Source organism: Tachyglossus aculeatus, chromosome 24 (genome assembly GCF_015852505.1).
Source record: "Tachyglossus aculeatus isolate mTacAcu1 chromosome 24, mTacAcu1.pri, whole genome shotgun sequence".
Taxonomy (NCBI): domain Eukaryota; kingdom Metazoa; phylum Chordata; class Mammalia; order Monotremata; family Tachyglossidae; genus Tachyglossus; species Tachyglossus aculeatus.
Genome location: NC_052089.1, coordinates 28,516,925 through 28,532,418, shown reverse-complemented (window position 1 = coordinate 28,532,418; position 15,494 = coordinate 28,516,925). Strand labels below are relative to the sequence as shown.

Below are 15,494 nucleotides of genomic sequence, written 5' to 3'. Positions count from 1 at the left end.
CTCAACCCTGCCGATAACCCCGGCTTACTATGTGCCAAGCGCTGTTCTAAGCGCTGGGGTAGATACAAGGTGATCTATTGCTATAGATCACTATTACTCTATTTATAATTTTACTTGTACCTATTTATCACTCTATTTTATTTGTACATATTTATTCTATTTATTTCATTTTTTTTTACTATGTTTTGTTTTTTTTCTCTGTCTCCCCCTTCCAGACTGTGAGCCCGCTGTTGGGTAGGGACCGTCTCTAGATGTTGCCAACTTGAACTTCCCAAGCGCTTAGTCCAGTGCTCTGCACCCAGTAAGCGCTCAATAAATACGATTGAATGAATGAATGAATGAATGAATGAAATGCTGTCATTATCACTATTATTTAAGGATTTAACAGCCCTTTAGCACTTAGAACAGTGCTTTACACATAGTAAGTGCTTAACAAATACCATCATCATCATTATCATTATTATTATTATTCCCGTGGGGAGGGCAACCTTCAGACAGAAGAGGAGGAGGGCGGCTTTACACAAAGTAAGCGCTTAACAAATACCATCATTATTATTATTATTAGTCCTGTGGGGAGGGCGACCTTCAGACAGAAGAGGAGGAGGGTGGCTTTACACATAGTAAGCGCTTAACAAATGCCGTCATTATTACTATTATTAAAGGATTTAACAGCCCTTCAGCGCTTATAACAGTGCTTTACACATAGTAAGCACTTAACAAATACCATCATTATTATTATTATTATTATTATTATTATTATTATTCCCGTGGGGAGGGCAACCTTCAGACAGAAGAGGAGGGCGGCTTTACACATAGTAAGCGCTTAACAAATGCCGTCATTATTACTATTATTAAAGGACTTGACACGCTTTAGCGCTTAGAACAGTGCTTTACACATAGTAAGCGCTTAACAAATACCATCATTATTATTATCATTATTCCCGTGGGGAGGGCAACCTTCAGACAGAAGAGGAGGAGGGTGGCTTTACACATAGTAAGCGCTTAACAAATGCCGTCATTATTACTATTATTAAAGGATTTAACAGCCCTTCAGCGCTTAGAACAGTGCTTTACACATAGTAAGCACTTAACAAATACTATCATCATCATTATCATTATTATTGTTATTATTCCCGTTGGGAGGGCAACCTTCAGACAGAAGAGGAGGAGGGCGGCTTTACACGTAGTAAACGCTTAACAAATGCCGTCATTATTACTATTATTAAAGGACTTGACACGCTTTAGCGCTTAGAACAGTGCTTTACACATAGTAAGCGCTTAACACATACCATCATTATTATTATCATTATTCCCGTGGGGAGGGCAACCTTCAGACAGAAGAGGAGGAGGGTGGCTTTACACATAGTAAGCGCTTAACAAATGCCATCATTATTACTATTATTAGAGGACTTAACAGCACTTCAGTGCTTAGAACAGTGCTTTACATATAGTAGGCGCTTAACAAATAGCATCATTATTATTATTATTATTATTATTATTCCCGTGGGGAGGGCAACGTTCAGACAGAAGAGGAGGAGGGCGGCCTTACCTGGTCGTCTAACACGGGGAGAGACAGATCGAGGAAAGATTCATGAACCAGGGACACCTGCACCAACAAACGAAAAGCAAATTAGGGGACGACCCCCAACACGCGAGGCCTAATGGACGGCACATCTCCTCCAGGAAGCCTTCCCTGATTAAGCCCCAACTTGGCGCTTAATAAACGCCATCGTTATCCAGCGCTAAGAACGGTGCTTCGCACATAGTAAGCGCTTAATAAATGTCATCATCATTATTATCATTACCACTCCCCCGCCCCCTTTTCCGCCACCCCTTTTATTCACCCCTCCCGCAGCAACAGAGCGCTTTATCTATAGCCACAGTTGATTTATAGAGAAGCAGCGTGGCTCAGTGGAAAGAGCCCGGGTTTTGGAGTCAGAGGTCGTGGGTTCAAATCCTGGCTCCGCCAATTGGCAGCTGGGTGACTCTTCTAGACTGTGAGCCCACTGTTGGGTAGGGACCGTCTCTATCTGTTGCCAACTCGTGCTTCCCAAGCGCTTAGTCCAGTGCTCTGCACACAGTAAGCGCTCAATAAATACGATTGATTGACTCTGGGCAAGTCGCTTCACTTCTCTGGGCCTCAGTTCCCTCATCTGTCAAATGGGGATGAAGACTGTGAGCCCCCCGTGGGACAACCTGATCACCTTGTAACCTCCCCAGCGCTTAGAACAGTGCTTTGCACATAGTAAGCGCTTAATAAATGCCATTATTATTATATACACATATATGTATACACACATGTATATACACATATATGTATATAATACATATATAATACATATGTATTATAATATATATAATACATGTATTATAATACATATAATACTTTTAGACTGAGAGCCCACTGTTGGGTAGGGACTGTCTCTATGTGTTGCCAATTTGTACTTCCCAAGCGCTTAGTACAGTGCTCTGCACATAGTAAGCGCTCAATAAATACGATTGATGATGATGATGATAATAAATGCCATTATTATTATATACACATATATGTATATACACACGTATATACACATATACGTATATAATACATATATAATATATATGTATTATAATACATATAATACTTTTAGACTGTGAGCCCACTGTTGGGTAGGGACTGTCTCTATGTGTTGCCAATTTGTACTTCCCAAGCGCTTAGTACAGTGCTCTGCACATAGTAAGCGCTCAATAAATACGATTGATGATGATGATGATGATATATGTGGGCTCACCGTTCGGCACTCGTCGCACATGATGGTGCTCGTCAATTCGCCCCCAAATATTCGGTCCACGAAGCTCGGCGTCGACCTCTTCTTTTCGTACTCTAGAATCGGACGGGACAGAGAGGGGTGGTCCCCGGGCCCCCGGGGCTCCAGTCCGCCCGGTTGCCGCGCCCCCTCGAACCCTGCTCTCGGGGGGCACGGCCCGGGTGGGCGCGGGCGGTGCCTCCGAACGGCAGTGAGGGTCAGTCTGCCCACCGCACGCAAGCCCACCGGGCCCGGGGCCCGGGAAGAGGAGGCCAGTTTGGACCCCCGGCGGGCACCGCCGCCCCCCACCCAGATTTAGCTTCCAGGATGGGGAAGGATTGAGCCACCTTGTACTTCCCAAGCGCTTAGTACAGTGCTCTGCCCACAGTAAGCGCTCCATAAATATGACTGAATGAATGAATGAATTGAGCCCGGGCTTTGGAGTCCTAGGTCAGGGGTTCAAATCACGCCTCTCCAACCATCAGCTGTGGGACTTCGGGCAGGTCGCTTCACTTCTCCGGGCCTCAGTTCCCTCATCTGTCAAATGGGGTCGAAGACTGGGAGCCCCCTGTGGGACAACCTGATCAACCCTGTAACCTCCTCGGCGCTTGGAACAGTGCTTTGCACATAGTAAGCGCTTAATAAATGCCGTTATTATTATTATTACTGGGGACACAGTGTGGGAGTGGTATTACTGAGAAGCAGCGTGGCTTAGTGGAAAGAGTGCGGGGGAGATTAAATACGATCGAATGAAGGAATGAATAGTAAGGGCTGGGAAAGACCCCACAGGTGGGAGGTGGGCACAGGGGGGATTAAATATGGTTGAATGAAGAATGAATAAGTGCCAGGAAAGACCCCACAGGTGGGACGTGGGCATGGGGGAGATTACGATCGAATGAAGGAATGAATAGTAAGGGCCGGGAAAGACCCCACAGGTGGGAGGTGGGCACGGGGGGGATTAAATATGATTGAATGAAGAATGAATAAGTGCTGGGAAAGACCCCACGGGTGGGAGGTGGGCACGGGGGGGATTAAATATGATCGAATGAAGGAATGAATAGTAAGTGCCGGGAAAGACCCCCCAGGTGGGATGTGGGCACGGAGGAGATTAAATACAACTGAATGAAGGAATGAATAGTAAGGGCTGGGAAAGACCCCAGGGGTGGGAGGTGGGCACAGGGGGGATTAAATATGATTGAATGAAGAATGAATAAGTGCCGGGAAAGACCCCACACGTTGGAGGTGGGCATGGGGGGGGGGGGGGGGGGGGTTAAATACGACCGAATGAAAGAATGAATAGTAAGTGCCGGGAAAGAACCCACAGGTGGGAGGTGGGCACAGGAGGGAATAAATACGATCGAATGAAGGAATGAATAGTAAGTGCCGGGAAAGACCCCACAGGTGGGAGGTGGGCACGGGGGGGGGGGGGGGGGGGGGGGGCGGGGCGGGGATTAAATACGATCAAATGAAGGAATGAATAGTAAGTGCCGGGAAAGACCCAACAGGTGGGATGTGGGCACAGGGGGATTAAATACGATCAAATGAAGGAATGAACAGTAAGTGCCAGGAAAGACCCCAAAGGTGGGACGTGGGCACAGGGGAGATTAAATACGATCGAATGAAGGAATGAATAGTAAGGGCTGGGAAAGACCCCACAGGTGGGAGGTGGGCACAGGGGGGATTAAATGTGATTGAATGAAGAATGAATAAGTGCTGGGAAAGACCCCACGGGTGGGAGGTGGGCACAGGGGGGATTAAATACGATCGAATGAAGGAATGAATAGTAAGTGCCGGGAAAGACCCCACAGGTGGGACGTGGGCACGGGGGAGATTACGATCGAATGAAGGAATGAATAGTAAGGGCCGGGAAAGACCCCACAGGAGGGACGTGGGCATGGGGGGTAATAAATATGATCAAATGAAGGAATGAATAAATGCTGGGAAACACCCCACAGGTGGGAGGTGGGCACGGGGGGGATTAAATACGATCGAATGAAGGAATGAATAGTAAGTGCCAGGAAAGACCCCACAGGTGGGAGGTGGGCAGGGGAGGGAATAAATACGATCGAATGAAGAATGAATAAGTGCCGGGAAAGACCCCACAGGTGGGAGGTGGGCATGGGGGAGATTAAATACGATCAAATGAAGGAATGAATAGTAAATGCTGGGAAAGACCCCACAGGAGGGAGGTGGGCATGGGGCGGGGGGAATAAATACAATCGAATGAAGGAATGAATAGTAAGTGCCGGGAAAGACCCCACAGGTGTGACATGGGCATGGGGGGGAATAAATACAATCGAATGAAGGAATGAATAGTAAGGGCCAGGAAAGACCCCACGGGTGGGAGGTGGGCAGGGGAGGGAATAAATACAATCGAATGAAGGAATGAATAGTAAGTGCCGGGAAAGACCCCACAGTTGGGAGGTGGGCACGGGGGGGTTCCCAGCGTGACTCTCCCGCCCCCCACAAGCCCCCGCCCACGGAGCCGCCGCGGTCACCTTACCCTTCACTCTCCTCCGGAGTTCTTCGTCCGGCTTCTCGGTGGACTTGCCGAGTGCTTTCAGGATCCCGACGCTCACTCTCTGCCAGGCGGGAGCGCCGTCATTCATTCGGTCGGGATTTATTGGGCGCTTACTGTGTGCGGAGCACTGTCGGTTCCTCCGTCCCGGCCTCCCCCCGGGGACCCGGCGCCGCTCACCTGGCTCTCCTCGGCTCTCATGCCGTCCAGTAGATAGCGGAGCAGCTCCTGGCTGTCTTGCTGCTGGTAGCCCCGGAAGCGGGCGGCCCTGCGGGAAACGGGGGGCGCTTATTAGCTAGCCGGGGGCAGAGGGGCCCGGACCACTGCCCGTTCCGCCGGCGGCACGCCCCGGGGGCGACCCGTCCCCGCACGGAGAGCCGCCCCTTCGTCCCACCATCCGCATCCTGAGCGAGAGCTAATTCTGCAGTGATACTACTAATTATGGCATTTATTAAGCGCTTACTATGTGCAAGGCACTGTTCTAAGCGCTGGGGGGGATACAGGGTGATCGGGTTGTCCCACGGGGGGCTCACAGTCTTCACCCCCATTTTCCAGATGAGGGAACTGAGGCCCAGAGAAGTGAATAATGATAATAATAATAATGGTGGCATTTATTAAGCGCCAGGGGTGTTACAAGGTGATCAAGTTGTCCCACATGGGGCTCCCAGTCTTCACCCCCATTTTCCAGATGAGGGAACAGAGGCCCAGAAAAGTGAATAATAATAACAATGATGGCATTTATTAAGCGCTTACTATGTGCAAAGCACTGTTCTAAGCGCCGAAGGGGATACAAGGTGATGAGGTTGTCCCACGGGGGGCTCACAGTCTTCACCCCCATTTTCCAGATGAGGGAACTGAGGCCCAGAGAAGTGAATAATAATAATGGCATTTATTAAGCGCTTACTATGTGCAAAGCACTGTTCTAAGCGCTGGGCGGGATACAAGGTGATCAAGTTGTCCCACGGCGGGCTCCCAGTCTTCACCCCCATTTTCCAGATGAGGGAACTGAGGCCCAGAGAAGTGAATAATAACAACAATAATAGTAACAATAATAATAATGGCACTTATTAAGTGCTTACTATGTGCAAAGCACTGTTCTAAGCGCTGGGGGGATACAAGGTGATCAGGTGGTCCCACGGGGGGCTCCCAGTCTTCACCCTCATTTTCCAGATGAGGGAACTGAGGCCCAGAGAAGTGAATAATAATAATAATAATGATGATGATGGCATTTATTAAGTGCTTACTATGTGCAAAGCACTGTTTTAAGCACTGTTCTAGACTGTGAGCCCACTGTTGGGTAGGGACCGTCTCTATATGTTGCCAACTTGTACTTCCCAAGCGCTTAGTCCAGTGCTCTGCACACAGTAAGCGCTCAATAAATACGATTGAATGAATGAATGGGGGGGATACAAGGTGATCAGATTGTCCCACATGGGGCTCCCAGTCTTCATCCCCGTTTTCCAGATGAGGGAACTGAGGCCCAGAGAAGTGAAGTGACTCGCCCAAAGTCACCCAGCTGACGGCGGAGCCGGGATTTGAACCCATGACCTCTGACTCCGAAGCCCGGGCTCTTTCCACTGAGCCACGCTGCTTCTCCCAGTAGCGTCCTCTCCCCCAAACGCTCAGTACAGGGTTTTGTACATTCGTATCGATGTCCGTCTCCCTGCCTCTAGACTGTCAGCTCGTCGTGGGCAGGGAACGTGTCTGTTTATCGTTGTACCGTCCTCTCCCAAGCGCTTAGTGTTCATTCACTCATTCAATCGTATTTATTGAGCGCTTCCTGTGTGCAGAGCACTGGACTAAGCGCTTCGGAAGTACAAGTTGGCAACATATAGAGACGGTCCCTACCCGACAACGGGCTCACGGTCTAGAAGGGGGAGACAGACATGCATTGAAGCAGCGTGGCTCAGTGGAAAGAGCCCGGGCTTTGGAGTCAGAGGTCACGGGTTCCAATCCCGCCTCCGCCGCTTGTCAGCTGTGTGACTTGGGGCAAGTCACTTCACTTCTCTGGGCCTCAGTTCCCTCATCTGTAAATTGGGGATTAAGACTGTGAGCCCCACGTGGAACAACCCGATCACTTTGTATCTCCCCACACCCCCGGTGCTTAGAACAGTGCTTGGCACATACTAAGCGCTTAACAAATACCAACATTATTATTATTATTATTATTATTATTGTTATTATTATTGTTATTATCTGGCCCTCAGTTCCCTCATCTGTAAATTGGGGATTAAAACTGTGAGCCCCACGTGGGACAACCTGATCACCTTGTATCTATCCCAGCGCTTAGAACAGTGCTTGGCACATAGTAAGCGCTTAACAAATACCAACATTATTATTCTTCTTCTTCTCTGGGCCTCAGTTACCTCATCTGTAAATTGGGGATTAAAACTGTGAGCCCCACGTGGGACAACCTGATCACCTTGTATCTATCCCAGCGCTTAGAACAGTGCTTGGCACATAGTAAGCGCTTAACAAATACCAACATTATTATTATTATTATTATTTTCTGGCCCTCAGTTACCTCATCTGTAAATTGGGGATTAAATCTGTGAGCCCCACATGGGACAACCTGATCACCTTGTATCTATCCCAGCTCTTAGAACAGTGCTTGGCACATACTAAGCGCTTAACAACTACCATCATTATTATTATTCATTCATTCAGTGGTATTTACTGAGTGCTTACTATGTAGAGCACTGTACTAAGCCCTTGGAAAGTACAATTCCAGCAACAAATAGAGACAATTCCTGTCCTCAGTCAATCAATCAATCGGATTTATTGAGCGCTTACTGTGTGCAGAGCACTGTACTAAGCGCTTGGGAAGTCCAAGTTGGCAACACATGGACACGGTCCCTACCCAACAGTGGGCTCCCAGTCTAGAAGACTCTCTGCACACAGTAAGCGCTCAATAAATATGATCAAATGAATGAAACTGAATGAGCAGTAAGCACTCAATAAATGCAGCTGATTGACAGCGTTCTCCCAAGCGCTCAGTCCATTCATTCAATCGTATTTATTGAGCGCTTGAACGAGCAGTAAGCACTCAATAAATGCAACTGATTGACAGCGTTCTCCCAAGCGCTTAGTCCACTCATTCAATCGTATTTATTGAGCGCTTGAACGAGCAGTAAGCACTCAATAAATGCAACTGATTGACAGCGTTCTCCCAAGCGCTTAGTCCATTCATTCAATCGTATTTATTGAGCGCTTCCTGTGTGCAGAGCACTGGACTAAGTGCTTGGGATGTACAAGTTGGCAACAAATAGAGACGGTCTCTACCCAAAAATGGGCTCACAGTGCTCTGTACATAATAATAATGGCATTTATTAAGCGCTTACTATGTGCACAGCACTGTTCTACGCACTGGGAAGGTTACAAGGTGATCAGGTTGTCCCATGGGGGGGCTCACAGTCTTCATCCCCATTTTCCAGATGAGGGAACTGAGGCCCAGAGAAGTGAAGTGACTTGCCCAAAGTCACCCCAGCTGACAGTTGGCGGAGCCGGGATCTGAACCCGGGACCTCTGACTCCAAAGCCCGGGCTCTTTCCACCGGACCGCGCTGCTTCGCTTGGGATGAATTTAGGGGAACTGGTTGGGATTCCCGCCCAGAGCCTACGTGCGGGGAACGGGGCAGTTGGATGCCCGGGTTGGAGGTCACGGGTTCGAATCCAGGCTCCGCCACACGTCCGCTGGGTGACCTCGGGCGAGTCGCTTCGCTTCTCTGAGCCTCAGTCCCCTCCTCTGGAAAATGGGGATGAAGACCGGGAGCCCCGCGGGGGGCCAACCTGATCGCCTTGCATCCCCCCCCCCCCCAGCGCTTAGAACAGTGCTCGGCACATAGTAAGCGCCTAACAGATGCCATCTAAAAAATAAAAATAAAAAAGCGGGGGCCCGATACTCACTTTTTACAGACCTGAGCGAAGAGTTCCCGGGGGGTGACGGGCCCCTTGGCGTTCTCCTGCATCTCGCCGAGGAACTGGCTTAGGGCGAGGGTCAGCGGGCCGGGGGGCTCCAAGGCAATCTCCAGAGGCTCCTGGGAGGAGGGGGCACGGGCTGGGGGAGAGGGCCGCCCACCCACCCGCCCGCCCCCGTCTCCCCCCCCCCCCCCCAGAAAGAGGCGTCACCTACAGTCAGCGCCAGGTCGGGGGGCTCGATGCGGACGATCGTCCCGGACATCTTCACCTCTTTGAGCAGCTCCCGGAGCACGGGGGTCTGGGACAGGTTCTGGGGGGGGGCGACGGCCCAGCTGGACGCTGCCCCCCCACACCCCCTCCCCGAAGGCCGCGCGGCCCCGAGCCCACCCGCACCGCCGGTCGGTCGGTGGTGTTTCCGGAGCCTTTACTGCGCGCGGAACGCTGCGCTGAGCGCTTGGGGGGGGCCGACTGCAAGCTCGCTGTGGGCCGGCGACGTGTCGGCTAACTCTGCTCTCCCAAGCCATTCGTCTCTGGATTGCTATGCTTGACTTTCCCAAGCGCTTAGTAATAATAATAATAATAATAATGATGGCATTTATTAAGCGCTTACAATGTGCAAAGCACTGTTCTAAGCACTGGGGGGGATACGAGGTGATCAGATTGTCCCCCGTGGGGCTCACAGTCTTCATCCCCATTTGACGGATGAGGGAACTGAGGCCCACAGAAGTGAAGGCCCAGAGAAGGGGGTCCTCTCCCTCTCGTCCCCCTCTCCCCACAGCACCTATATATATATGTATATATGTATGCTTTCCCCACAGCACCTATATATATGTATATATGTATGCTTTCCCCACAGCACCTATATACATGTATGTTTATATGTATATATGTATGCTTTGCACATAGTAAGCGCTTAACAAATGCCAATTATTAATGCCAATTATTATTATTATGTTTGTACATATTTATTATGTACAAACATTTATTATGTTTGTACATATTTATTACTCTATCGATTTATTTTACTTGTACGTATCTATTCTATTTATTTTATCTTGTTAATATGTTTGGTTTTGTTGTCTGTCTCCCCCTTCTAGACTGTGAGCCCGCTGTTGGGTAGGGGCCGTCTCCAGATGTTGCCAACTTGTCCTTCCCAAGCGCTTAGTCCAGTGCTCTGCACACAGTAAGCGCTCAATAAATACGACTGATTGATTGAATAGTAATAATAATAACGGCATTTGTTAAGCGCCTACAGTTAAGCACTGAGGGGATACAAGGTGATCAGATTGTCCCACGTGGGGCTCACAGTCTTCATCCCCATTTGACAGATGAGGGAACTGAGGCCCAGAGAAGTGAAGGCCCAGAGAAGGGGGTCCTCTCCCCCTCTCCCCACAGCACCTGTATATATGTATATATGTTTGTACATATTTATTACTCTATTTATTGATTTATTTTACTTGTACGTATCTATTCTATTTATTTTATTTTGTTAATACGTTTGGTTTTGTTGTCTGTCTCCCCCTTCTAGACTGTGAGCCCGCTGTTGGGTAGGGGCCGTCTCCAGATGTTGCCAACTTGTCCTTCCCAAGCGCTTAGTCCAGTGCTCTGCACACAGTAAGCGCTCAATAAATACGACTGATTGATTGAATAATAATAATAATAATGGCATTTGTTAAGCGCCTACAGTTAAGCACTGCGGGGGATACAAGGTGATCAGATTGTCCCCCGTGGGGCTCACAGTCTTCATCCCCATTTGACAGATGAGGGAACTGAGGCCCAGAGAAGTGAAGGCCCAGAGAAGGGGGTCCTCTCCCCCTCTCCCCACAGCACCTGTATATATGTATGTACATATTTATTACTCTATTTATTGATTTATTTTACTTGTACATATCTATTCTATTTATTTTATTTTGTTAGTATGTTTGGTTTTGTTCTCTGCCTCCCCCTTCTAAACTGTGAGCCCACTGTTGGGTAGGGACTGTCTCCTATATGTTGCCAACTTGGACTTCCCAAGCGCTTAGTCCAGTGCTCTGCACACAGTAAGCGCTCAATAAATACGACTGATTGATTGATTGACTAATAATAATAATAATAATAATAATGGCATTTGTTAAGCGCTTACTATGTGCAAAGCACTGTTCTAAGCACTGGGAAGTGACTTGCCCACAGTCACACAGCTGGCAAGTGGCGGAGCCGGGATTTGAACCCGTGACCTCTGACTCCCGAGCCCGGGCTCTTTCCACTGAGCCACGCTGCTTCTCTATTTACCGACTGTTTTGTTGTCTGTCTCCCCCTTCTAGACTGTGAGCCCCGTTGTTGGGTGGGGACCGTCTTGGAGAAGCAGCGTGGCTCAGTGGAAAGAGCCCGGGCTTTGGAGTCGGAGGTCACGGGTTCAAATCCCGGCTCCGCCAATTCATTCATTCAATTGTATTTATTGAGCGCTTACTGTGTGCAGAGCACTGGACTAAGCGCTTGGGAAGTACAAGCTGGCCAATTGCCAGCTGTGTGACTCTGGGCAAGTCACTTCACTGCTCTGGGCCCTCAGTTCCCTCATCTGGAAAATGGGGATGAAGACTTGGAGCCCCCCGGGGGGCAACCCGATCACCTTGCAACCTCCCCAGCGCTTAGAGCGGTGCTTTGCACAGAGTAAGCGCTTAATAAATGCTATCATTATTAGTACTGTTATTATGTTGCCAACTCGTTCTTCCCAAGCGCTTAGTCCAGTGCTCTGCACACAGTAAGCGCTCAATTAATTCACTCATTCATTCATTCAATCGCATTTATTGAGCGCTTACTGTGTGCAGAGCACTGGACTAAGAGTAAGCGCTCAATAAATTAATTCATTCACTCATTCAATCGCATTTATTGAGCGCTTACTGCGTGCAGAGCACTGGACTAAGAGTAAGTGCTCAATAAATCCATTCATTCACCCATTCAATCGTATTTATTGAGTGCTTACTGTGTGCAGAGCACTGGACTAAGCGCTTGGGAAGTCCAAGTCGGCAACATAGAGAGACGGTCCCTACCCAACAGCGGGCTCACGGTCTAGACAAGTGGTGGAGTCAGAATTAGAACCCAGGTCCTCTAACTCGGTCTAGAAGGGGGACAACAAATACGACTGAATGAATGAATAAATAATAACAATAATGTTGGTATTTGTTAAGCGCTTACTATGTGCCAAGCACTGTTCTAAGCGCTGGGGGGGATACACGGTAATCAGGTTGTCCCATGGGGGGCTCACGGTCTTAATCCTCATTTTACAGATGAGGGAACTGAGGCCGGGGGGCTCCCAGTCTTCACCCCCATTTTCCAGATGAGGAAACTAGAGCGCGGCTCAGTGGAAAGAGCCCGGGCTTTGGAGCCAGAGGTCGCGGGTTCAAATCCCGGCCCCCGCCAACTGTCAGCTGGGTGACTTTGGGCGAGCCACTTCACTTCTCTGGGCCTCGGTTCCCTCATCTGGAAAATGGGGATGAAGACCGTGAGCCCCCCGTGGGACCCCCTGATCGCCTTGTAACCTCCCCAGCGCTTCGAACGGTGCTTGGCACGTAGTAGGCGCTTACTAAATGCTATCATTTATTATAATGATGATGATGATGGCATTTATTAAGCGCTTACTATGTGCAAAGCACTGTATAAACGACGGCTACGTTCCCTGCACGTGAGTTTACAGTCCGGGTCCATCGGCCCTCCCCGAGCCTCGTCCGCTCAGTCGTATTTACTGAGCGCTTCCTGGGTGCAGAGCGCTGTACTAAGCGCTCGGGAAGTCCAAGGAGAGACGGTCCCGACCCGACGGGGGTGGGGGGGGGATCACGGTGTATCCCGGCGGCTACCTGCATGACGGCGTTGAAGAAGCAGGTGTTGCCCAGGTTGCTGAGCCCCCGGACGGGTCCGAGGCGGCCGGGGCTGGGGGGGACGCCCCCGTCGCCCGGCCCCTCTCTCCGCTCCCTCTGCTGCTCGTTCCTGCTGTCCTTCTCCAGCTTCTTGTTCGCCAGCTCGGCCCCTGGGAGGCAGGGCCGGCGGGTGGGCGCGCGCCCCGGCCCCTCGGCCCCCCGGCCCCCCCGGCCCCTCGGCCCGCCCGCCCGCCGCCCCCGGCACCGCGCCCCGCCGCGGGACGTTGCCGGCCCCGTGTACTGAGCGCGCGGCGACCGGGAGAGCTGCGTGTTGTGGACGACAATAACCAGCGTGGTATTGGTTAAGCGCTTACTACGGGCCGGGCACTGTACGACTACTACTACTACTAATAATAATAATGATGGCATTTGCTAAGTGCTTACTACGGGCCGGGCACTGCACTGCTACTACTACTGATAATAATAAGAATGATGGCATTTGTTAAGCGCTTACTACGGGCCGGGCACTGTACTACTACTACTACTAATAATAATAATGATGGCATTTGTTAAGCGCTTACTACGGGCCGGGCACTGTACTACTACTACTACTAATAATAATAATGATGGCATTTGTTAAGCGCTTACTACGGGCCGGGCACTGTACTACTACTACTACTACTACTACTACTACTAATGATGGCATTTGTTAAGCGCTTACTACGGGCCGGGCACTGTACTACTACTACTACTACTACTAATAATAATAATGATGGCATTTGTTAAGCACTTACTACGGGCCAGGCACTGTACTACTACTACTACTACTACTACTACTACTACTAATAATAATGATGGCGTTTGTTAAGCGCTTACTACGGGCCGGGCACTGCACTACTACTACTACTACTACTACTAATAATAATAATGATGATGGCATTTGTTAAGTGCTTACTACGGGCCAGGCACTGTACTACTACTACTACTACTACTAATAATAATAATAATGATGGCATTTGTTAAGCACTTACTACGGGCCGGGCACTGTACTACTACTACTACTACTACTACTAATAATAATAATAATGGCATTTGTTAAGCACTTACTACGGGCCGGGCACTGTACTACTACTACTACTACTACTACTACTACTAATAATAATAATGATGGCATTTGTTAAACGCTTACTACAGGCTGGGAACTGTACTACTACTACTACTACTACTACTAATAATGATGGCATTTGTTAAGCGCTTACTACGGGCCGGGCACTGTACTACTACTACTACTACTGATAATAATAATGATGATGGCATTTGTTAAGCGCTTACTATGTGCAAAGCACTGTTCTAAGCGCTGGAGGGGATGCAACGTGATCAGGTTGGCCCACGTGGGGCTCACAGTCAATCCCCAATTTACGGATGAGGGAACTGAGGCTCAGAGAAGTCAAGTGAGTTGCCGAAGGTCACACAGCAGATGTGTGGCGGAGTCCGGATTCGAACCCAAGACCTCTGACTCCAGTGCCCAGGCTCTTTCCATTGAGCCATGCTGCTTCTCTACTACTACTACTACTAATAATAATAATGATGGTATTTGTTAAGCACTTACTTTGTGCCGGGCACTGTAGTACAGTGCTCGGCACACAGTAAGCGCTCAATAAGTACGACTGAATGAACAGTGCTTTGCACATAGTAAGCGCTTAATAAATGAGCCCGTTGTTGGGTAGGGACCGTCTATGTTGCCAACTTGGACTTCCCAAGCGCTTAGTACAGTGCTCTGCACATAGTAAGTGCTTAATAAATGAGCCCACTGTTGGGTAGGGACCGTCTATGTTGCCAACTTGGACTTCCCAAGCGCTTAGTCCAGTGCTCTGCACACAGTAAGCGCTCAATAAGTACGACTGAATGAATGAACAGTGCTCTGCACATAGTAAGCGCTTAATAAATGAGCCCGCTGTTGGGTAGGGACCGTCTCTATATGTTGCCAACTTGTACTTCCCAAGCGCTTAGTCCAGTGCTCTGCACACAGTAAGCGCTCAATAAGTACGACTGAATGAATGAACAGTGCTTTGCACATAGTAAGCGCTTAACAAATGGGCCCACTGTTGGGTAGGGACCGTCTCTCTATGTTGCCGACTTGGACTTCCCAAGCGCTCCGCCCCGCCCACAGTAAGCGCTCAATAAATCCGATCGAATGAATAAATGCCATCATTATTATTATTATTATGATGAAAACCACGGTTGTGTGATGATAATCACAATAACGATGGCACTTATTAAGCGCTTACTATGTGCGAAGCACCGTTCCGATCCGACAGTAACGTGAAGGCGAGCCGAGGAGAAGCTGCCCCGAGGCCGGGCCCGAGGCCGAGGGGGAGGGTTGGGCACCGCTCGGTCCAGTGCTCTGCACATAGTAAGCGCTCAATAAGTACGACAATGAATG

General features: G+C 49.3%; 1 protein-coding gene across 1 annotated transcript in view; it reads right to left on the bottom strand.

Annotated features, from left to right (window-relative positions):
- USP16 (ubiquitin specific peptidase 16) overlaps positions 1–15,494 on the bottom strand; it is a 42,942-nt gene that overhangs the window by 10,320 nt on the left and 17,128 nt on the right. Inside the window, exons 6-12 of the mRNA XM_038766176.1 lie at positions 13,052–13,221; positions 9,436–9,531; positions 9,210–9,340; positions 5,485–5,572; positions 5,290–5,368; positions 2,772–2,863; positions 1,550–1,606 (exon numbers count right to left, since the gene is read on the bottom strand). Coding sequence (XP_038622104.1) covers positions 1,550–1,606; positions 2,772–2,863; positions 5,290–5,368; positions 5,485–5,572; positions 9,210–9,340; positions 9,436–9,531; positions 13,052–13,221 — 713 coding nt within the window. The remainder of the gene's footprint in view (positions 1–1,549; positions 1,607–2,771; positions 2,864–5,289; positions 5,369–5,484; positions 5,573–9,209; positions 9,341–9,435; positions 9,532–13,051; positions 13,222–15,494) is intronic.